General features: G+C 44.9%; 1 protein-coding gene across 3 annotated transcripts in view; it reads right to left on the reverse strand.

Annotated features, from left to right (window-relative positions):
* The window catches only part of WWP1 (WW domain containing E3 ubiquitin protein ligase 1), a 160,484-nt gene that overhangs the window by 4,738 nt on the left and 131,120 nt on the right, over window positions 1-24,626 (reverse strand). For all 3 annotated transcript variants that reach the window (XM_006112979.5, XM_014581648.4, XM_075920431.2), the window contains exons 18-21: window positions 21,878-22,011; window positions 21,647-21,787; window positions 18,476-18,596; window positions 12,627-12,731 (exon numbers count right to left, since the gene is read on the reverse strand). In XM_006112979.5, the coding sequence (XP_006113041.1) occupies window positions 12,627-12,731; window positions 18,476-18,596; window positions 21,647-21,787; window positions 21,878-22,011 (501 nt within the window). The remainder of the gene's footprint in view (window positions 1-12,626; window positions 12,732-18,475; window positions 18,597-21,646; window positions 21,788-21,877; window positions 22,012-24,626) is intronic.

The raw sequence follows: 24,626 nt of genomic DNA on the forward strand, positions 1-24,626 counted from the left end.
TGCCGCCATTTTGGGCTTGCAGCGCATGCACAGGGGTGGCCAGCGGAGAACCCCCGTCCAGTACATGTGCACACCGGCTGGGCCAGAAACCGGCGGGCTGACAGACCCAGGGGAGACCTGGCCAGCCAAGGGCGTGCTGGCGCTGGAAGAAGGCGCCGGTATTTAAAAACGGCAGAGGCGGACGAAAGGGGGGAAGGCAAAGAGTGAATGGCTGGCCCGCCTGCGGGAGCCCCCTTCTTACCCCAAGAGGCTGCCAGAACACCTGGGGAGGGCAGATGTGCTGGAAAAGGGGACTGTGCTCCAGGGATCCGGTACCGATCGGTAGGGTTACCGGGTATGCTTAAAAATATACCGGCCACACCTCATGGGGGATGGAGGGGGGCGGAGACCAGCTGGGAGGGGGGGGAGGGGACGGAAAGAAGAGTTGGCAGGGAGGAGGGGTTGGAGGCTGGCTGGGGCAGATCATGGGGGGGGGGGGTCTGACGGGAAGCTAAACTGGTTAGTGGGGGGAGGGGGTCAGGCAGAGTGGGGCTGGCCAGGGGAGCTCAGGAGAAGGGGAGAACTTGCCGCCGGAGGCAGAGCTGGCGGGGGGTGCAGCAGGGCTTGCTGGGGAAGATCAACCAACCGGCAGGAGGTAGCGCTGGCGGCGGGGCAGGGGTTGGGTACAGCCCTGAGCTCCCCTCCCCTTAATGATTTATAAGAGATTTATTAATAATTTGGGTGCCACAGTGGCACATCAAAACAAGCCACATGAACTCAGTACCGGTGCACAACACAAAATCCATTCTGCTCCTGGGAGGAAACTCTTAGGCTATGTCTACACTGGCAGTTTCTTGTGCAAGAACATCTTGTACAAGCAGTCTTGTGCAAGAACACATCCACGCTGCCACGTGCAAGCTGTGCTTTTGCACAAGAGCATCCATGGCAGTGTGGACACACTCTTGCGCAAGAAATCCCTGCCGAACATCCACACTTCCCTCCTGCGCAAAAGCTACGCTCTTTTCTAACAGGTGTAAGCTCTCTTGCACAAGACGCCCTCTTTTCCCACGCTGTACTGTAAGATTTCCTTGCACAAGTGCAGGCGGGCAGTGTGAATGCTCTGAGTTCTTGCACAAGAACGGCTGTACTTGTGCAAGAAGCCACAAGTGTAGACATAGCCTTAAAGGAAACACTTCCCCCAGCCTCTCTGCCCCTGAGTTAATATCATAGAATAGTTGCATGAAGGGGGTTTGGTGGGGGCAAAACTAATCCCTGCTGGTAGAAGGATGGTGGGAAAAGCCCTTCAAGAGGGGTGACATGACACCTTTTACTTCTGGTCACGTGTCCATCTTGCCCCGAGTGTGTTACCTCCAGAGGCATGGCTAATGGGGGGGCCAGGAGGCATGGCTAATGGGGGCTGGGACTTTCCCTGCTTCCTCCCCATTGCTAGAGGTTTTTCTCACTGCCTTTTTCCTTCCAGGGCCTTTCCCCACTGCCAGTCTTTCACTATGGCAGGGAAAGATTAGGCAGAGGGACAATATGCTATTAAAATTTATAGTGTGGAGTTTCAGACACTGCTTGCGGGAACATCCAACTGTGCAGGATATAGATCCTAAGATTCTGGTATGTCTGTACTTAATATGCCTAGGCACTGCATCACCATCCACAATGCTATTTGTGCTTGTGTTAGCTACTCATGGGCTACGTCTAGACTGGCCCCTATTACGAAATAGCCATGCTAATTTCCAACTTTGGAATAGGGAAATCCGCGGAGGATTTAAATATCCCCCGCAGGATTTAAATAAACATGGCCACCGCTTTTTTTCCGGCTTGGGGAAAAGCGTCTAGACTGGCGCGATCCTCCGGAATAAAGCCCTTTTCCAGAGGATCTCTTATTCCTACCTGAAAGTAGGAACAAGAGATCCTCCAGAAAAGGGCTTTATTCCGGAGGATCGTGCCAGTCTAGACGCTTTTTTCCGGCTTTTCCCCAAGCCGGAAAAAAAGCGGCGGACATGTTTATTTAAATCCCGCGGGGGATATTTAAATCCCCCACGGATTTCCCTATTCCAAAGTTGGAAATTAGCATGGCTATTTCGTAATAGGGGCCAGTCTAGACGTAGCCATGCTGTGTCTATACGTTACATGCTACTGTAAGTGTACACACAGTCAAAGCAAGCAATAAATCTGACACTATGATGGCAATGAGCGGGCGTAGAGTGATTTGGAATTAAGCAAAAACCTTGTTTGGGTCTTTCTACCAATTAAACAACTCTAGAATGACCATTGCTAACGAGGACAGAATCTCAACGAGTGAAACAACGTTTAAATCCAGATGCTCTAAATTTAACTTGAGATAAAATCTTTCAAAGGAGGAAAGGCCCCAAACAAGAAGTCCCTCAAAGTAATCCCCAAAAAAACCACATTACTAGAATTAGAAAAAATTAAAAAGGTGACTAGCACCTAAACATCAAAGTAAAACCTTGAAGCTATTCCATAAAGAAAATACTAACTATAAAGTAGCCACTGCAAGGTATTTTACAAATCTGGAGACTAGAGCCTGTGTCTGCAGAGCCTAGGGCAGCTGATGTTCCCACAGTGCCTCGAACAGGCCATGCAGAGCCACAAGCAGTGATCACTGTGGAAAGTATGTGCGCCAGCAAATATTGCCCAAGAAATTCAGAGTAGAAGCACTATTTGACCAAGCGCCACATTTAACTTTAAAGAGTGCCCCAGGAAATTTTCTGGACCACAGCATAAACTCTGAACCTGCTACAATTCCAGACTTTACCTCATCTCCTAATCTCTGGTCTCTAATCCCAGCCTGACACTTCCCCTGCCTCATGATTCCATCCTAGTATAGTACTATCTCTGATCTCCAATGCCAGACTGACTTTCACTCCAGCAATTCCTCTGACCCCTGCTCACTGACTACCATTCTCATGCGTAGATCCCAGCCCAGCTCTGACTACCAGGCCAGCTGCTACTGCCCCAGGTTCCTTACAGACATTCTCTCTCAAACCCAAAGGGGGTAAGAAGAAAATGAAGGCGGTTTGTTCAATACTGCTCTATATTTCTTTGGTTCAGGGTACAAGACTAGCTAGGGTACATGTGTAGGTTAAACTGGCAGTATCTGATCAAAGGTACACGCACTCCTAAAGTAAAACATTCATAAGACAGGTCCCTCAGAATATTTTTGCTATTTTGTTTGTGTGGTGATAATATTTTGCATACCAATCAAGGCAGAGTAGTTATATCATTTAAAAGCTGCACCCTTATCTTCATATAACAGGATGTGATGAGTCAGTACCCTATCACTCAAATCTCCACCAATATAGATTAAGTAGGAGCTAACTGGAAGACCAACTTATTGAGCAGAGCTATAGCTGAAGGGCTAATTTGAGAGGAAACCAACACCAGCAGCTTCAATTTACACAGGCAGATTCAAATTTGTCCCAGCTGAATTATTCTGGCATTGTCATACATTTCAAATTACTCATTTTTTTCACCATGTTTAGGTAAGTTTAAAAACTAAAATGCAATAACATGCCATCTGAACAAGTCTTTTAAAATTAGCTGTCAGAAGTATGAGAATACACTTTTGAGACTACACTTTTGTTCCTTATGTGAAAAGAAGTTCTATAAAGAACCTTCTCATGGGAGATTAATGGGCTGCTTCACTTGGATTTGATTAGATCACCACCAACCAATTTAGACTCTAGTTGCCTAGCTATCTTCTCAGCAGGCCCCACCTCTGCTAAGACGACACTTTTTCTTATAATTCTACAATATTTTAATGTACTCACATAGAATAACCTGAAAACAAGATGGATCTACAGATTAGGGTAGCCCTTCATAAACTATTTTCTTTTCTGCAAAGGACACTCACAATCATAAATGAATGGAATGTAGAATGAAAGTGAAAGGTCAAATTGTTTTGGACAACTCAGGAAACATTGACAAATGGAATCTTCCAAGAACTGAAATCTACATCATAATGTCTAGTAAACATGTGAAGAGACTGCCAAATAGAAGGGGTTATCTGTTCTGTAACTCCCTTTGAACCAAGGAACTCTGTCTATCCTTGTGGATAACAATTTAACTGCCAGGGGACAGGGAAGAAACTCAGTTTCCCAGTTGCCCATCCACTTTAGACTGAAAAGCTTTATGACCAGTGTTCCCTCTAAGGTTTTCCATCCATGAGCGGAATGAATTTGTCTTCGACACCAATATTGAGGTCATGTGCACTTGTTCAGATGTATGCTACCATGGCACCTAAGTTAACAAAATATCTTCCATAACATTTTAAAAAATATATAGAAGAAAGAATACTAAAACAAGGGTTAATTAACAAGGTGCATGACTTTAAATGTTTTTGACATGAAGTCAAATAAAAGGAAAATTAATATTGCAAATTTTTCAGTAGCCAACTTCTTCTGTTTATAGTCCTCTCCTAGATCCCCCCACAGCTGGAGCAGGTGATCTCTCGATGTCCCTTATGGTAAAACCTGCCTGGACCCTGTGCTGTGATAACAAGAAGGTATTTAAAATATACAGGGTATATACACATTTTACTTCATTAACATACACATTTAAATTCTGACTCTGGGATTGTCTGGTAAACTATATGTTTGCAGACTCCATTCACATAAGCTAATCTTAGCTCACATGAACGTTAGGAATCTTAGTTCATAATAATTACCAAAACATTATATCTAATTTCCTTTTAACGCTATAGAATAGCTGTTAGACTGTGCTTTATATGTATTTTGATAATGATAGGAGGAACAAGTTTCACTTACTAGCCCAGTTGAGAATGAAAAGGGAATAAAGGGGAGAATTACAAACAAAAGACTATTTTAAGGTTCACATCCCTATTTCAGACATGACTAGTTGTCTATCCAATAATCAAATGCTCATCGACTAGTTGCTCCCTCAAAAAGAGGGAGCCGGGGGGGGGGGGGGGAAAGAGAAGAAGGGGTGCTTCAAAGTAGCAGCACCGCATGGAGCCGCTACTTGAAATGCTGCAAGAGCATGGGGTCAGTGGGGCACTGTGAGTCCCCTGCTGGCCCCATGCTCCCCGCAGTGCTTTCACCTTTGAAGTGTAGCAACAGCCCTGGGGCTGTTGCTACACTTAAAAGGCAGAAGTGCCCCTATCGACTAATCAAATAGTTGATGCAAATTGCATCAACTATTCGATTAGCCAATTAATCAATATTTTACATCCCTAGTCTGAAAGCTACTCTGGTCTGGGCAGGTACTCAGTGGTACCAAGGCATAGTTTTCTGTTACTCAGTTGTATTATGCCACACTATAACAAGTCTACCATACCAAATGAAAAAGCAGATAATTAAATTAAATACAAAAAAAAGATGTCTTTGCAGAAAATTTGCTTACGGACAAAAAAGATAGAGTGGTGGTGAAGGAAGAATGGAAGGCATACCTGTGTATAAATCAATTTACTAGAAAATTTTTGAACATAGAACGACAAAACAAAAATCGGTAAAATATTATTACAGGGACAAGTATGCTAATTACTGTTGCCCTGGCTACTACTATTCCCCCTCTTTCTCCCCCAAAAGATTCTACTTATGGAATGGTTGCTGGAGTGAAACTAGAGGTCCAAGGAGGAGGAAAGTTGGATTTTCTAATGAAATAGAAAAAAATAATATAACAAAAAAGGCTAAAAGAAATCTATTTAAAAAAAATCTAAACTAAAGGCTATATGGTTTAAGTTTTGATTTTCAGTCATTCCTCAAATTGTACTTGTTGCTGTACATTTCCTTCTGAGTTTGCGCTATTTGTCAGCAGCCTTACATGACTGTTTCTTTTCTATTACCACTCCAAATCAGCATGAATCTGAGCAAGCTCCAACACAGCAGTCCTCCACCCCATACCTGATATTCTTCCTGTCCATTCAAAACCACTATATAAATCTCCCAAATCATCGTTTCCTCCTTGATTTCCCGGGACCTTTCTAGCTCAATCCTGTGATCCCCAATGGTTCTCTGACCCAGTTACATCACGTACCCATATCTCCTCACTGTGGCTCCAGCTCCACCCACAGCACAAGGAGCAGCCTCCTGCTACGCAGCCCCCGCCAGCTGGGCTGCATGGCGCCTTCCAGAGCTGGAGTTGGGGCTGCAGTGACGCTGTCCCTACTGGGGCAACTTCACCACAGACCCAATTCCAGCTTTGGCAGCTGCCACGCAGTCCAGCTGCCCTGTGTGCTGCAACTGGAGCCAGGCCTGGAGGCTGCCCCAGTAGCCAGGAGAAGTGTTCAGAAGTGTCCAGAAACAAAAATCGTGGCTCAAATTAACACATTTCCTTTTTTTTTTCCTAAGCTATTATACAAAAACTCTAGTGCTAAGAGTCAGTGATGTTGGACACAGCCCAGAGATTAAAACCTGACCAGTGATCCATTTACATATTCTCCTGAGAGTGACTCCTTTCTACACTGGATGTGTATTTTAGTCAGAGGGAAATATGTTGCAGCCTTTATACAGTACTTGCTACCTTCCCAGGCAGCATGGTCACCCTCAGCGCATGGTCCTTCTCTAGGCTCAGTCTGACTGCGGCTAGGCCAAGCCAGTCATTTTCCGTCCTTGCTCAGCCTGCTCTTCAGACTACAAGCCCCAGCTGCCTTTGGGCTGGTTCATTCCTATCACAAGTGAGGCAAAAGTGCACAGGCTGCTAGGGCTTGTAGGTGGCTGCTTCCCTCCAGGGCTGTGGAGAGGAGGAGAACGCCTAGCCCTGCCCAGGTGGGGGAAGGAGAGATGCGAGGCAGGAGAGGAAGGTATCTATGCGTGGCCCTGCTGGTACCATCATGGCTTTCTCAGGACCGCTGGGGCTAGACAGGGATGAGGTGGGTCTGGAGTGTGCCCCCGAGCCAGCTGCGGGGCTGAGGCCTGAGGGAGCCAGTGCCCATGTGAGCTCCAGGTGGGAAGTAGCTGGGGGTTTCCACAAGTGTGCCCCCAGCCCCTGGCTTTGCTGTACGAGTGGGCAATGCCTGGGTCCTGCTCCTGGTGTTGCCAAACCCCGCAGAGCCAGGCAAGCAAGCCGGGAGCCTGCCTGTCTTTGTGGTACGCAGAGCATGCTCTGCTATGGGCTCTAGATCACCCCTGCAGCCATCTGAACAGTAGAGGGGGGAACGCTGCTGCCATTGGGTTTGCACTTGTGCACTGTTCCTTGCTGCCCTAGACTGGCTGGGGGCCCCTGCTGAAGCGGGGTAAGTTGCCATTGCTGGCTTTGCAATGAACACAAGTCAATTTGCTGTCCTGCATCAAAGCTAGCTGCAACAATCCCGCTGAGAGACCCCTGAAGCAGCAGCCTGCCGGAGGAACCTGACTTTGCCTTTGCAATAGCAGAGGAATATATTGTTCTCGGCTCCCATGGCTCTGGCTCCTGCCGCAGCACATGGGGCAGCTACCCACCATGTGGTCCCACCAGCTGGGCTGCATAGCAGACATCAGAGCAGGAACCTACCATGCCACACACCTTGCAGTAGGAAAGCGAGTGCTGTTGTGGGGCTCTGCATAAGAGGTGGGCAAATGGAGAATTTTTTATGCACGGCCGCGCAGGTGCGCACCTTAGAAGGAATTAGGTTATGACCTTTTCTTAGGATCCTGAAGCAAATTGAATAACGAACCTGAATTCTTCCAACCTATGTCAATCTCCCCGAACTTCCGGCCACATCTACAAAGACACAGATCTTTTCCTTTTCTAACAAGACTGGGACCAGAAGAGGAAAAGTGAATGATCTAATTCTTGTGGATGACATTTATCTTGGATACAATGATAAGAGCCAGTACAGAGGGTAATTCTCATTATAAAAAGCAAAGGGGAAATCTGATGAAAAGGCACCAATTTCCTCCGCTTGAGTGAAAGTAATACACAGGAGGAAAACTTAATACAAAGCCAATAAAAAGAAAGCGAATGATCAGGCTCACATGGAGGACACAGCTCTCCATAAACTGTACGTTGTGGTTGCAAACCAGGTCCACGTATTAAAACCCTTCATAAGGCCTAGCTAGGACCTAAATTCCCTCTAAGCTGTGCAGTGGTCCAGCTGCCTAATAAGCCCTGCCCAGGGCACAAAGCTGCCATGAACGGAGCTGCTGCGGCCACAGGAAAGGTGCCTCTCTCCCATGGCCACTGAAGCTCCTTGCTAGGGGCCAGAGGAACAAGCCTCTCACTAGCCATGACAGGTCCATGCTGTGACCAGGAGAGAAATGCCTCTCCCCTGGCTAAGGCAGCTCTACGCTGGAGCCAGTGGAGTGGTATGCTCCTCTGCCCCCAGAAGAGAACTTCTACGACCAGGGGAGAGATGCATTCCTCTGGCCCCAGAATGGAGCTGCTATGGCTGGGGAGAAATGCCTTCTTAAAGTTCACCCCCACTTCCCTCTCCCCCCGTCTCCAGCAGCATGGACCAGCTATAGCTGATAGAAGTGCCACTCCTCCAGCTCAATCAAGCCTCAGGGAAGCCGGCAGCGGGACAGCCCAGACGCCCAGCAGCTGTCCCGCTGCTGGCGTCCTCGGGGGCTTTGCTCCCCGTCTCCCTGGTCTGCTGGGGGGGGGGGGGGGGGGGGGGCAGCTAGTACCTCCCCCCCCCCCCCCCCCCCGCAGACTAGGCTTTTCTCCAGACGCCTGTGACAAAGCAGTTGGGGCGCTGCCGGTTGGTTCCGCAGCGTCGCTCTGGGCGCTACTGGACCAACCCGGCAGCACCCCAGCTGCTCTGCCCCAGGCGTCCTGATTCAGCCGCTGCTGAGGAAGATAGCATTCCTGTTTAACCTTGTGGCAAACAGGTCAATCACCAGAATGCCTCAAGCTTCAAAGATGACCCACAATACACATCTTAGGGGCCCATTTGTGATGCAGGAAAAAGATCAGGACGCCTGGGGCAGAGCAGATGGGAGCGGCGCTACTGGAGCAACCCAGCAGCACCCCAGCTGCTCTGCCCCAGGCATCCCCAAGTCAGCTGCTGCTGAAACTGACCAGCGCTGACTACAGGAAGTCCGAGGCAGAGTTGCTCTGCCCCAGGCTTCCTGGAATCAGCTGCTGATCAGTTTCAGCAGCAGCTGACTTGGGGACGCCTGGGGTTCTTAAGTTGATTCTGTATGTAAGTCAGAACTGGCGGTCAGTTTCAGCAGCGGCTGAATCTGGACACCAGTTCCGACTTACATACAGGTTCAACTTAAGAACAAACCTACAGCCCCTATCTTGTACGTAACCCGGGGGCTGCCTGTATAGCAGTATATTAACACTGTGGATGGCCAAAGATCCAGACCGAGACAAATGTTTTATTAAATGATCTGATGAACAGTAAAGTGACAATATTTGCAGATTAAATAACATTACATAGGTCAGTGAGGACTAATAAATGAGAAGAATTCTACAGACACAAAGTGTGGTGGACTTAGCAGCGTGGCATCATATGAAACTATGCTAAATGTAAAATAATGCATATTGGAACTACTGGTATACATTGCGGGGCTCTGAACTAACTAACTAAACAAAAGAAGTCATGGGCATTAATAAAAGCTCAGTGAAAATCTTTGAGTCCTGCGTGGATACCAAATTTATATCTGTGGAAATTAATTGGCATCCGCAGAGCTGCAGAGTTCTACCTGGGAACCACAGAAGCAAAAAGCAGCAGTATAATGGGCTGTGACTTCCAGAAGCCAGAACCCTATGCTGACATCTCCTCCAGAATGGCTGTACTGCTCCCAGTCCTACCTACAGACCCACGCACAGGTGTAGTCACCAGTGTTTCCTATAAACTGAGCACTTGGGTGGCCACCCAGGAGAGATTCAAGTGCTAACCAGCTGATTGGAAGAGCACCCACAGCTGCCCACAGACAGCAGCATGTGTTTTTATTGGTACTGCACACCTGTATAAGCCTTGGTGCACATAAATTTTATTCTGCAAGTGAATGGAAAAAGTCCTCTGCACTCAAGGCATGACTAAGTAATAACTAGACCTTGCTTGACAGGTATTTGTTTAACCTGTTTTTCCAAACCTCCAAAGACAGAGATTCCACAACCTCCCTACATAATGTGTTACAGTTACAATCCTGATAGTTAAGCAATTTTTTTAAAAGTTCAGCTAAAACTTCCCTTGCTTCAATTTAAGTCTTATCCTTAAAGGTTAAGAACTACAAATTTTCAACTTCACCCATGTAAAAACATACTTGAAAGCTTGTGTCCCTCACCCCTCAGTTTTTTCCAGACTGCACAAAAGTTTTCTAGAACTTTTAATCATTTCTGTTGCTCTCCTCCGGACTTTCTCCAATTTATCCACACCTCTTTTGAAATGCGGTGCCCAAAACTGTACACAGTACTCCAGCCAAAGTTCTATCAGTGTTAAGGAGAGTAGAAAAATACTCTCTCGTATCTTGCTTATGACACACTTGCAGATTCATTGCAAAATAATGTTCACTTTTTGGCAATAGTATTACATTGCTGACTCATTTAGGCTTGTGATCCACTATAATCCTTTCTTCAGTACTCTATCCTACGCAATCATTTCCCATTTTGTATGTATGTAAATGACTGTTCTATTCTAAGTGGAATATTTTGCATTTGTCCTTATTACATTTTATTCGGTTTACTCCAGACTATTTCTTGGTTTGTCCAGATCATTTTTAATTTTAAACTTCTAAAAAAAAAAACTTGCAACCTTGTCAAACTTGACACTGTATGTAAACTTTATAAATGTACTCTCTATGTCAGTATCTAAATCTTTTACAAAACCGAACAGAACGAGATCCAGGACTGGTCCCTGCAGGACCCCTACTGATATGCCCTTCCAGCTTGACTATGAACCACTGATTACCTTCTGGGAACAATTTTCCAGCCAATTATGCACTCACCTTGCTCCATCTAGGTTATATTTTTCTAGCTTATTTATGAGAAAGTCACACAATATAGTACCAAAAGCCTTATTAAAGTCAAGATATACCACATCCATCACTTTCCCCCCACCCACAAGGGCTTGTTACCCTGTAAAAAAAAAGTTATTAGGTTGGTTTGACATGATTTGTTCTTGACAAATTCATGCTGAAGGTAATTGTTCCTTTATTATTTTCTAGGTATTTGCAAATTGATTGCTTATTTGTGCCATTTACTTTCAGAGTACTGAAGTTAAGCTGACAAGTTTGTAATTCCCCAGTTTGTTCTTCCTCTCTTTTTTTAATAGTTTGGAACTGTATTTGCTCTCTTCCAGTCATCTGCAATTTCTCCCCCTTTCGAAGAGTTTTAAACCATAATGGATAATTTGAAGATAGGAAGAGAGAATGCAATGCTAGTGGGAGTTGTAGAACAGCATGACAAGACACCAGTGTTACTCTTTTTCACATGCTCAGGTCAGCAGTTTCTCTAAGAGTCCCTCTAGAATACAAAGAAAAATCCCCCTGCATCCTTTACCTGAATGTGACTTTAAGAGGCCAGCCATTCAACTGCTTTCTACATCAGCTGACCACCCTCCTTGGCAATAGAGAGAGGACTGCAAGTTTGATGGCTGCCTGTTCTCCCAGCAGTGAAGATGATCCTGCTGCAGAGGGCATTATGCTTACTTTGCAGCTAATGCAAACCCTTTGGATTGTCATCTCCTGGATTCCTGATCAAAGCCTGGGACCTTCTGAGCCTAACAAACGATCCCAGAGCTTCTTCACTAATGGTCGAGAAGGTAAAAAAAGAGTAGGCCAAGAGTTTGAATTAATAATGTGTGTACCTATCTCCTGAGTCACAGGACCATGATCACAGGGTCATTAATTCCAAATTGGGAAAGTCATGAACAGTATGTGTTTTACATAATAGTTGTACTGGAATCTAGGAATTCCATTTCTAGGAATCCTTCAATAATTCATTGACAAATTGGTAGCAAATGAATCACTGACCCTTGGATCACTCTAAATAGTTCAAATCAATCTTAAAGGATTGTAGGTGTCTGACTTGTTGGCTTAATATAAAGTTCTTAAACAGATCACCAAGCCAACATGATATATAAACACAATAAAAAATGTATTGGCTGTATTTATCTTCCAGATAAATTTTGGGTACTTTTTTAGGAGAGTATACAATATTTCTCTTTTCTTCACATTCTAGGACAGGAACAAACCTGAACATAACTTTACAGCAGTCATGATTTAAAATGCCAATATTTGTCAACAGTTAATATAAGCTACAAATACCACAGGTGTATCCTATCCTTAACACAGGAAATAACTGTGTCAGATATGTTGGTCTGTTAACTATACACATTTAATGAAGTCTACTATTAATTAATACTAAAAATAGCAGCTCTCCTATAGTGTAACAATAAAACCTGAAAAGTAAAATATAATACAAAAAGTAAGAACTATTAAATCCAAAATGTTATGTGGATAACTCCCCAATTTACAACAGTAACTAATAGTCCTTCTTCTCATACAAGGGATGGGGAAACAAAGGGAAAGAACAAACAACTAAAAGCCTGGACACAGCTTATGTTCTTTCCTCCCAGCCACATATTTACTGTGTGAAGTAAAGAATTAGAAAGAAATTAACAGAGGTTTAAAAAACCAACTCATGCACAGGTTTAGATCACCTAGCTGTTTCCCTGGCTTCTGCCCAAAAGAGAAAAGGAAAATAAAATTCTATGAACATCATACCTGCCAGAACCATATGATCTGCTTACTATTTCTTGTATAATGACGATAAACGGTGTTCCTTTGCCAGTCTGCTAAATCAACCTCTTGCATGCCACAGAGCATAACCTGAAAAACAAATATTTGACTGCTGGTTCATTATATCATTATAGATGCATATACTATTTGTATTTATTATGTACTCTACAAGAAAGGCATCTGTACAATGAAGATGATACAAAAGTTTTGGTATGAACACAGAACCAAGAACTCAAGCATTCTAATCCAACTCTTCTCTACTCTTCACTTACCTCATTGGGCACCATGAGGATTTGTTAATTCTTCTTTGAAAAGTGCTCTAAAGAGTAAACTCAATAGGGGGCCAATCCTGGGAGATGTTCAGCACACAATTTTATCGCTAAATTCAATTGAGGTCTATGGTGCTCAGCAATTCATCAGAAGCACACAGCATCCTGTAGAAATAATCACTATATAACGGCCCAATTCAGAAGTCCTTACTCAGAGAAAAAAGAACATTGCTTACCTGTAACTAGAGTTCAACAACACTCTGAACAGTCACACCTGTGATATACTGCACCAATTTGTGGTGCCTTGCTCTTTCAACAACATCAGCTAGAGAGGAGTTTATTTCAGGTACCATCAGACATGGGCTGATTGGAGTCAGGGAAGGCCCAATTTGAATAAGTGGTGCTAGATACCCAAGAGCCAGGTCACAATTTCACTTGCACAGAGGAACTGGCTCTTAGGCCACAGGATGGACACAAAGAACCCCTTTTAAGAATTTTGATACCATTACACTGGAAAAAAAGTGGTCTTCCACGAATGGGTGGACAAAATGCTGAAAATCGCTACCAGGGGTGCACTCAATAAAGTAAATGCAAGACCCGATGACCAAAGATGCAGCTAGTGCTCCAAGATCCTCTGGACAGACATCTGCAGGCCAATGACCATATCAAAACCCACTTCCATTTGCTGAAGAAGCAATTCAGATAGAAGGCTTTCTACTTTTGAGTAGTACTCGTTGACCAGACACTGATAACACACTTCCCTCCTTATTCAGTCCTGAAGCAGACACCCAGAGAGATGCAGGGAGATGAATGCAAGATCACGGTTCAACCATGATACTACATGAGGTCAGGAAGAAGAGAATGAGATGGTAGGCTGAACTGACACTGAAAAGGTCACAGAACCAAAACTGTCTCAACCATACCTGGGGAATAAGGATAGGCTTGTCCCAATCCACTTTCAGCTTGATGACTTTCGGAATGATCAGAATACAAAGAAAAGGGTACAGAAAAATCCTCTTCCAATTGAGATGGGAGCACTAGCCAAGGAATCCAGACTGAGGAAGATAGCATTCCTGTTTAACCTTGTGGCAAACAGGTCAATCACCAGAATGCCTCAAGCTTCAAAGATGACCCACAATACACATCTTAGGGGCCCATTTGTGATGCAGGAAAAAGATCCTGCTGAGATGGTCTGAGAGATGATTCTAGGTCCCAGGCAAGTGTTCAGCCATCCATGTGATACTATCCTCAAGGCAGAATTACCGCACCCTGAAGTGAGTTCCTTGCAACAGTTCACATAATACATCAGGGAGATACTGTTAGTAAATATGAGAACCAATAAGCCCCTAACATGGTTCAGAAAGGCCCAGAAAGCCTCATGGTTAGCCAGAAGTTCTAGTATGTTGATATGCAGTGAAGCCTCCTGACCCGTTCATAGACTCAGAATTTTTAGCAACCCCCTGGTCAAGCAGGTGCAGTGTAGATATATATGTGAGAAAGAACTGCCTCTCTGGACCTGTCTCTCAGAGCCAGTTATCCAGCTACAGGAAGATATAAATTGCCTATTTTGGGGGTATGTTGTTATCATGACTGCTCATTTGGTAAAAACACAGAGCAGACAGAAGAGATACCAAAAGGCAGCACTGTGTACTGAAAATTGTGCTCTGCCATAATGAACCGGAAGAATTTTCTGTGGCTCAGCAAAACTGCCACATGAAAATAGGTGTTCTGAATGTCCAGAGCAGCAAAACCGTCATTCAGAGACAATGTGGAGAGGATAATCAATAGGATGATCATTGCAAAATTCACGTAGCTGACATATTTGTTGAGGTCTGAAGGTCAAGAATGGGTCTTACTCCTCCTTTGGATTTGGGAACTAAAAAGTACTTGGAATAGAAGCCCTGAGAATTTTCTCCACTGAAGCCAGTGGAGAGTGGACGTACTCAAGCAGTATCTCATAAGAGGGGTCCCTGAATAAGGATGGGGAGAGAGGGTGGAAACAAGGAGTAAAGAGGAAATGGACAGCATAGCCTGATCTGATGATGCTTAAGATCCAGCTGTAGTTTGTGACTGATGTCCATAAAAGCAAGCCAGCTGGTCCTTGAACAGAAGTAGGGTAAAGGAACTGATGACTGGACTAGTACTCTCTAGACAAAGGAGTCAAAATGAGCACTTAGGAGATGTTGTAGGAAGGCATATTAACTGGCTGAACCCTGGACACAAATATCTCCTACTCTAGGACCAATGCACCTTTCTGGGATCCTACTGATGGGGGTGGAGTGGGGTGGTGAGGGAGGAGACCAGGCTGCCCAAAAGGGCATTGCAGATAGTACCACTGCTGATACTGTTGTCCACTGTGTGATGCTTTTGTACTGCCAGTATGTACACTGACAAGGGACGTAAGGCAGCCTAGAATCTTTGAAGGAATGAAGAGTCATGGCCACACTGTCAGAAAATAGAACCCAGTCTTCAAAGGGCCCCTGACTCTGTCAGAAGCTTTGTAGCCTGGTTCATATCAGGGGCAATGCCCAAATTCTGAAGCTAGCACACCTTCATGGTCACCATAAACATCATATCTCTGGCTGAAGTATCTATGATGTCTTGTGTAGACTGCAGTGATGCAAACTGTAGACTGCTTGGCCACAAAGCAGCCCTCTGTGATGGATGCCTAAAATTCCTCTTTGCTAGTGTCAGATAGCTGGTCGGCAAACTTAGACTGGGGATGTAAAAAAGTAGGCTTATTGGGTATTCAAGTCAACTACTCGCATTCCCCCTGCTTGCTGCCTCTATAATAGGGAAGCAGGAGCCTGTACAGTGAACTGGACATAAGAATAACATTGGCAACCAGCAGATGCCAGGCCAGGGGCCTCTGACATTACTGCAAAATGAGTGCCAACTTTGATATCCAGGATGCTCCATAAATAGCCCCCAATATGGGCCAAGTGATGGACAGTGGAAGGAGGAAGATCCCAATTTTGGTACCGAGGAGCCTTGGGTTTTCAAGGATAAAGGTGGAGCTATTTCTGAGGGGAGAAGTAACTGGTCTGATTTACCTATTGTACAAAATGAAGAAGGAACTGGCGCCAATGGCAAAAACAGTAGTACCATCCATCAGTATTACCCCATTGTTCTCAGTTCTAGGTAGTGATGTAGCTGACAGTGCCATAAGGGAGATCAGTAAGTGTTCCCCAGTAACATAGGTGGAGCTGAATGCAATGGTACCAAGTACTTTATGGTGCCCCTAAACTCTGTCAGAAGCTGGGAATAGGTGACGGGGAGGGATCACTTGATGATTACCTGTTCTATTCAGATCCTCTGGGACACCTGGCATTGACCACTAGGCTAGGAGGACCTTTGGTTTGACCAAGTATGGCTGTTCTCATGTTTCCATTGCCACGGAAGTCCCTTATACCAAAGCTAACATCCACCTCACTTCTACAAACTGCAGAAGGAGAACACGGGGTATTGTGCAGATAGACCCAAGGGTTCAGGAGCCCATCCAGCCAATAGGATTATAAACAATGCAGCCCTTGCAAAGCCCAGGGCCAACAGATGTCGGGATAGAAAAGCACAGGAAGGCTGTTGTTGCCTAGGATTATGACAGCATGGAAACAGTGCTGGAATCACCAGTGGTGGTGCCAGACTTAATAGACATCCCAAGGCCAGAACTGGAGCTGATGATACAGGGTCTCTGACAATCTTGAACAATACTGGGGAGTGGCTGGAGAGAGGCCCCTGTACTATCCCATATGCCAGCACTACTGGCACTGTGCTAAATCCAGGCTCTCTTTGGAGGTGAGGAAAGTCCTCATGACACCTGGAGTGGTCTCGGCTAGTCTTATATGATCTTTTCTTTCATGCACTTAACAGAGTATGGCTCCTCTGTCTCTTAGGAGAGACACCAGGTCGAGAGCACTCTCAGAACCCCTGCATGGCCTCCAGTCTTGGCAATGAAGCAGGCTGCATGGCCTGTTCAAGTAGGAGCTGCTTTAGGCAAAGTTCCCTAGACACCTGAGCCCGCTGTGTCAACAATCTACAAATCAAGCACTGCTCTTTGACAGACCACACCCAAGCACAGCAAGCACTACATGGGAGAGCTCTGTGGAGGATTGTTCCCTCACACAATGGACAACACTTAACCCTGGTGAGGATAAATACTTATGTATATCTATCTAACACTGATACTAATTATATACAGAAAAAACACACACCAAAACACTGTGATAGCAGAGATTGTGAAGAACCACACAAATCTCTGACTCTAGCCATAGGTGATAAGGATGAACTAACAAGGGTTGAGGTGGCACTCGCTCACACAGCCAATGGTGGGGTTATGAACCCAAGGTGCAAGCGGCACCTCTTTGGGGTACTGCTCAGTAAAATTCTCCCTTCCCCGTCTCTAAACCATTAGCTTACTGACTACTATTGTCATGTCCAATTATTCCTTGTACTGCAGAAGTTTTTGGGAACACTATTCAAGAATCAAGGGCTCGCTATGCTAGGTTCTGTACAGATACACAATGAAGAAACAGTGCCTCTCCTGAAGAATTCTCAAGGCAGGTTCTTGTTACTCCATTCTCACAGTCTTATACAACACTTCAATTCTTTTGTCTGCAGAGTTAGCAGTAGTTTCCAATGGTGAGTGGGTGCTCTGTACAACATGGGAGATGATGTGTACTAGAGGTGATGGAAGTGCTAGACTGAAGCGGGTTCTGTAAAGGAATGAGGGGATGAGGAGGCAGCAGTGGAGGACTGCTGGTCAAATGGAATTAAAAGTGGTGTTTAAACTTTTATTCTGACATCACAGTATGCTCCAAGAAAATTCCACTTTAGTTTGGGGAATCCATAGCTGAATTCTGTGACTAGCAGGATCCAATAAACCTGTGTCTGCTCGTCTTCAAATATTGCTTCATTGCAAAAGAGCTTAGTGCATGCAAACATGGGGGGAGGAAATAGCTATATATAGGACTCAGCAGTAGGGAGCAGAGTTTTTCATTATACAGGCAGTCCCCGGGTTACATGGATCCGACTTACATTGGATCCCTACTTACAAACGGGGCGAGGCAACCCCGCACTAGCTGCTTCCCCCCAGCAGACCAGGGAGATGCGAAGCTAGCGCCCCCACCCCCTCCCAGCAGACCAGGGAGACGCAGAGCAGCTTTTCTCAGCAGACACCTCAGCTTGAGAATAAAAGACTGAGGGAAGTGAGGTGTGGGAGAATAAAACTGAGCTCTGGAGAAATGTTTGGCTAGAGTTTCCCCTACAATATTGTACCAGTTCCGACTTACATACAAATTCAACTTAAGAACAAACCTAGAGTCCCTATCTTGTACGTAACCTGGGGACTGCCTGTAAACTCTTATGTCACTGCTCCTGGATTCTAGCAACCACTGAGTTTCAGCAATTTGCTATGACATCAGGCCATTATCTCGGGGCAGTAGCTGAAAGTCCTGACTTAGTTTCATAGAAAATATATATTTAAATGTTAACAGTACATTACATAAATCAGATTATGTGAACCTTTTCATTCATCAACACATATACCATTACAAAATAAATCCTCACCTCCAACTCCTTTTCATCAAAATACTGTAGCCACTGAAGAGGAACAACCTCGTTAAAACCATCAAGGAAAGCTTTAGTTTGATCTCTTACTCCCCTAGAAAAACGCCATTCTGCCATTAGGCTGGAAAAAAGAAATTTGTAGAGAAAATAAGAAATATGCTGAGAAAGTTTCCCCTTTCACACATATTGGATTCCGATTCTGCTCCCTCTTATGCTGGTATATCTCTGTAGACAAGGGAGTTATTACTGATTTAATCCAGAGCAGAATCAGGTCCACAATGTTATACAACACTAAATTCAGAGCGGTATCTTGATCTGCTAGTCTACAATTTGAACTATCAGAGTTTCAGGGCTGTGCTACCACCCTTCAAGATGAAAATTCTTAATAAAAAGAGACACAAGGTGTTTAGGAACAGTGTCTGAGTTACCTTAAAATTACTATAAACTGGTATGCCAATGGGAAAAGTCTGCCTCATACTATGAGTTTTGGGGTATTTGGGAGTTTTTGGTTTTTTGGGTTTTTTTGAATGTCACGAATGGGAGCTGTAAAGGAGAGTCTAACTTACCTGGAAAGCAAGGAAAGAGTTAAGCTAACCTTAAAACTCTGCACCTGAGGCCGGGGGGCTTTGGGCATTGAATCAATGAAATGCAGCTAAAGAATTTCAAACTGAAGAGAGCAATCTCTTTTTTTTGAGACAGAGGGGAATCTTCTCCACCCATGGAGGGGAGAGATGAACTCTCCCAAAAGTAGATCTCCTGGCTTCATCAAAATGTGAGAGCAGGGAAAATTTTAGGTAGTCCTTTTGGATATATTGTTTTCCTTGTTTGGGGTTGGGGATTATGTCTGAGCTGGTTAATTATTCGTTCTCTCTCTCTCTCTCTCTTTCTCTCTCTCTTTCTCTTGAATTATAGACCAGGGAAAATCCCTGAGTTTATTCCCATTCTTGGCTTTTTAACACTGTCATTTACTATGCTTCCAACAATAGTCTTGTTTTAATAATAAAAGTGTTTTCTTTTGTTTTTGTTAACTGATATTGGTTGATCTTTGTGTCCTTAACTTACATGCCTAGTTGAAACCATGTTACCTGAGAGAAAGCAGAGTCTCATTGTTCTTTGTGGGAGTGTTTCTTGATTGTCCTTGGGGACAGGAAGTTGAGGAGGGGGGTTGCATCAGGGAGGGGATTCCAAGTAGTTTCTTCTCTGGAAAAGGATTTTTGTTGCCTTTGTTTTTATTTTTATTTAACGCTTGGTGGTGGCAGCGATTGCCGGATTTCAGGAAAACTGAAACCGGAAAAGTGTTGGGTAGGTTTTTTGTTTGTCTCTCGGAATTGCAGAGACAGGATCTTACAGAGGTTTTAATTTGCTAGCCAACCCACATTACCTACACTCAAAGTGCCAGTTGGGGAATTCAGCTGACACACAGAGAGAGGGGGTAAAGTAGAGGAGGGAAATGCACTTTCAACTGAAATAGTTTAGCCTTTTGCAAATGCAAAGATTAGGGAAAATACATCATTTGACCAATGTTAATTAAAAACATGCAGCCATTTCATAGAGAAACTTCAAGCTTTAGAGCAGTGACTTTATATCCAGCAGGGGCATTTGGAGAAGAATTGCTATGATGTCAGAGTTGGCTTTCACTATCCCAATGAAAATTTTCTAAATTAAGCCAAGTTAAGAGACTCTAAACTCACACAAACTCAGAGACTTCCCCACACAGCAACTCTGAGTGCTCCAGCCCAGGAGTGCAGAATTAAGAAGGGTTTTCTTTGCAACTGCTCCTCCCAGCTGCTGAGGGCGGCTGCTGAGCTGAGAACAGGAACTGAGCAGGTGTCAATCTCCTGTACTTATAGTGTTCGCTGTGCTGACATCCAGGTAATGAGAGAAAGAATGAGGCAAGTGCTACACTGGAACGCACAAACTGGGGAGTAAGGGTAGGTATAGATGGATGGCCAAGGAAAGAAGGAGCTGCAGGAAATGAGTGGCACAGGAGCAGAAGGAGGATACGAGTTATGGGGAGGAGCAAATAGGTAAATAAGAGCAGAGAAACATTAGTTAAGACAGTGGTGGTATAACAGAAGCAGAGGGAGAGGGCTTGGATAGGATCAGAGAGGGAAAAGGGCAGGAGCTTGCAGGGGGCAGGAAAGAACAGAGGTACACTGACAGGAAAGGGTTAAAGGCAGAAGGGCCTACAACTACTCCCCCCCATTTGTCACACAGATATCAGAAGTCACAGATTCTGTGACATTCTGGTACCTCCATGACTTCTACAGTGGCCAGGTGATCTCAGGGACTATCACACCGGCCACAGGTGCAGAGTTGCTCTAGCTAACTACTGGGGTGGCCACAGGGGCCAGCTGTACCAGCCACTGCTCAGGCAGTCCCTGGGCCCAGCCACATTGTCTACTGCTCAGGTAATCCTAGGAACAATTACCCAAAACCTTCTATATAGCAAATGGTGTGGCTGGCTCCAGGGACCAACTAAGAAGACCCTGGGGCAGCCAGAGAAGCTGCTGCTGTTCTAGCAACTCCTGACAGCAAGTATTGCTGCCCCTCCCAGCAGCAGGTCAGAGGCACCCATCTCCACCCAAGAGGAAGCCCCTCCAAGATTCAGTTGGAGTACTTATAATATAAATCATGGATAAGCCAAGGAGATTACTACCCATCACTTGTCCATGACTTTTACTAAAAAAAAAAACCCATGACTAAAATGTAGCTTCATCTATAACCACTATTAAATCAGGAACTGAATCCAGGTGTGCCCAAGTCTTTATATCCCTTTACTGTCAGAACAGCTGTGAACTCAGTCAAAATGTGTCTGTCCCCATTTGAATTTGAAACCTCAAAGTGTCATGTAATTTGTATATAGTTCACATTATACGCCCAGACCCCTCTATACACTACCTAAGTCATGAGTCACTAGGAAATTAAAAACAAAAACAGAAATAATCCTATTTGGTAAAATATACAAAGTTATCATGTGTGAAATCTACATTCAGTAAAGCTCTCCCAGACTTGATAAAGAAGAAGGGGGAGAAAGCAAACATTAGGTTGGCTTTCTGCATAATTAAGTATGTAGGGGAAAATATTCATACATTTGCCAAATAAAGACTGACTAAAACAACAGAAGAAAATTTAAAAATAGCACTATTTTAAATTTCTGTAACTGCCTACCCAATGTATTCTTCTTTGTTTTCCTCAGTTACCATGATATTTGAGCCTCCTGATTTCAGTTCATGAGAAGTAACTTTTCCCAAAAGCTCCATGTCAACACAAAAGTACATTTCTAAATTACACTCTTCAATATTATTGTCCCTGTGGTAAGAAACAAGCAAAAGAAAAATCAAACAAATATAAACATTTAAATATTTTTAAACTATTAACACCTGAAAAAACTCTACAAACCTTATCCAAATTAGGGAATTATAAAATTCAGTATCAATTGACTCCAAATCTTTAATAGTGAGTTTCTTACTTAGCATGCGCTTGTAGAACGGCAGAGAAAAACCAGTGTCAATAAATTTGCCATGAAACAATGCCTGTAGAGGGAAGAAAAAAATCAATGATAATTCAACTCATTTTTGCATGGCTTTAGTAACCTTTGGGAAAATAAATTCCCTAAATATGGGATGAAAAAACCACCACTAGGAATAGCACTTAGGAGTTTCCCCTCCAAAAATCCCACATAAAATAGTAGGTATAAATAAACCAATTTAACGGATAGATATTTTGTTTGGCACGCTTTATAATTATGTAAGCTGGAAATTCTTAGGTATATTATTTTCTAATGTAACAGTAAGCCTGACAGAAAACATCTAACATTTATTTATAAACTATATTGGCATGTGTGTAAACCAGAAGCGGGCAATAATTGTTGATGGGGAGCCACTCCAAGATTTTGGTAAGTGGAGAGATGTATGGTCTGGGATCAAGGTTGGGTGCAGAAGAGAGCTCGGGGTGGGGAACTGAGGTAAAGGATAGGATTCTGGCCTGGGTGATGGATGTAGGAGGGGATGCAAGGTCCGAGGAGGAGTTGTAATCTGGGGTGAGAGAGGGGGAGTGCAGAGGGTTTGATCGTGACCTGAGGCATGGAGTTGGGGTGCAGGAGTGGGAGGAGCTGCAGAGGCAGGCACTGGCTGGGAGGCACTTACTTAGGAAGCTCCCAGCCAGCAGTCCAGCAGGACCATCAGGCAGACTCCCTGCCTGCCGCAGCCCCAGGTTGCTCAAAGCATCTGGCTGCTCCATTTGCCTCTTGGTGCCTGCCACAGTCTCTCACCTCCCATTGGTCAGTGCTGGGAGTAGAGGCAATACACAAAGTCTCTCTCCTGTCCTCTACCCTGCCCTGCCTCCAGGTGCAGAGAGGCACATGGAGCAGCTAGATGCTTTGAGTGGCCTGGGGATCCCAGCAGGATGGACTGGGCCAGATTCAAAGGCTTGACTGGCCAGATTTGGTCTATGGGCTGTATCTTGCCCCTCCTCCCAATATATACCAACTGTCACTTGATTTTCTTAGGGTGCTACTGTTCTATCTAGAAAAAAAATAAAATTATTAATATCAAAAGATTGAGTTTTTAAATACTGAAATGCTCCTGGAAGAGAGTCCACATTAGTCAATTAAACAGACTTTAGAAATTTGACCCTTTGATGTAAATCTTTTATAGCCATACCTATTTTTTGAGACAGAGACAGAGAGATTGATTCTGCTCTGGTTATTAATTCTACTTGTTCTTTACACAGCAATAACATTCAAAAAGTGCTAACCACTTAAAAACAAAAACACAATTTCTCTTCTGTGAAACCCTCAATGGCCCTTGATTCTGACCCATTCAATTTTACTAACACGATTAATTTCCCTCTTTTTAGATTAAACATACACAAAGTGACATACTTTTTATTCTTAGCAAATGCTTTCCTATCTTTAGATACATAGTCTTTTTATATCAAAATATCAAGTTCCCAATCTCATTTTTGTTCATTACTCAGATCTTGATTATACATTAGGATTGTAAACTCTGATGATTATATTTACTTGGCACAGAAAGAATGCTTTAAAAAAACAGCTGGCATTTCATTATTGATGACTGCTGATAAAAAAGTTTATGATCAAAAGTTAAGAAGCTCTCTAGACCTGCCAGAGGGCTAAAAAGCTACATTTCAACTTACAGACTTTTAAAACTACAGGCTGTCCCCGGGTTACGTACAAGAGAGAGACTGTAGGTTTGTTCTTAAGTTGAATCTGTATGTAAGTCAGAACTGGCGTCAGCCGCTGCTGAAACTGATCAGTTTCAACCGCGGCTGAATCTGGATGCCAGTTCTGACTTACATACAGATTCAACTTAAGAAACCCAGGCGTCCCCAAGTCAGCTGCTGCTGAAACTGATCAGCGGCTGATTCCAGGAAGCCTGGGGCAGAGCAACTCTGCCTCGGGCTTCCTGTAGTCAGCGCTGGTCAGTTTCAGCAGCGGCTGACTTGGGGACGCCTGGGGCAGAGCAGCTGGGGTGCTGCTGGGTTGCTCCAGTAGCGCAGCTCCTCGGCGCTACTGGACCAACCCAACAGCACCCCAGCTGCTCTGCCCCAGGCGTCCTGATTCAGCTGCTGCTGAAACTGACCAGCAGCGGCTGAATCAGGACGCCTGGGGCAGAGCATGTGGGGTGCTGCTGGGTTGGTCCGGAGCGGCGCTGCGGGACCAACCCGGCAGACCCCAGCTGCTTTGTCACAGGCGTCTGGAGAAAAGCCTAGTCTGCGGGGGTGGGGGGGGTACTAGCTGTATCCCCCCCCCCAGCAGACCAGGGAGACGGGGGTGGCGGGACCGCCCAAGTCCTCCACAGCTTTGCTCCGTCTCCCTGGTCTGCTGACCTGGGAGACGCGGAGCAAAGCTGCAGAGCACGCAGGCAGCAGGACAGTCCAGGCGCGCCGTGGCTGTCCCACTGCTGGCGTGCTCCGAGGCTTTGCTCCCCATCTCCCTGGTCTGCTGGTCAGACCATGGAGACGGGGAGCAAAGCCGCAGAGCACGCCCGTAGCGGGACATCCCAAGCGTGCCTGGGCTGTCCCGCTGTGGGCGTGCTCCAAGGCTTTGCTCCCCGTCTCCCTGCAGAACAGGGAGACAGAGAGCAAAGCCGCGGAGCACGCCCGCAGAGGGACAGCCCGGGCGTGC

The sequence above is a fragment of the Pelodiscus sinensis genome, chromosome 2 (assembly GCF_052426305.1).
Source record: "Pelodiscus sinensis isolate ZL-2025 chromosome 2, ASM5242630v1, whole genome shotgun sequence".
Lineage (NCBI taxonomy): Eukaryota > Metazoa > Chordata > Testudines > Trionychidae > Pelodiscus > Pelodiscus sinensis.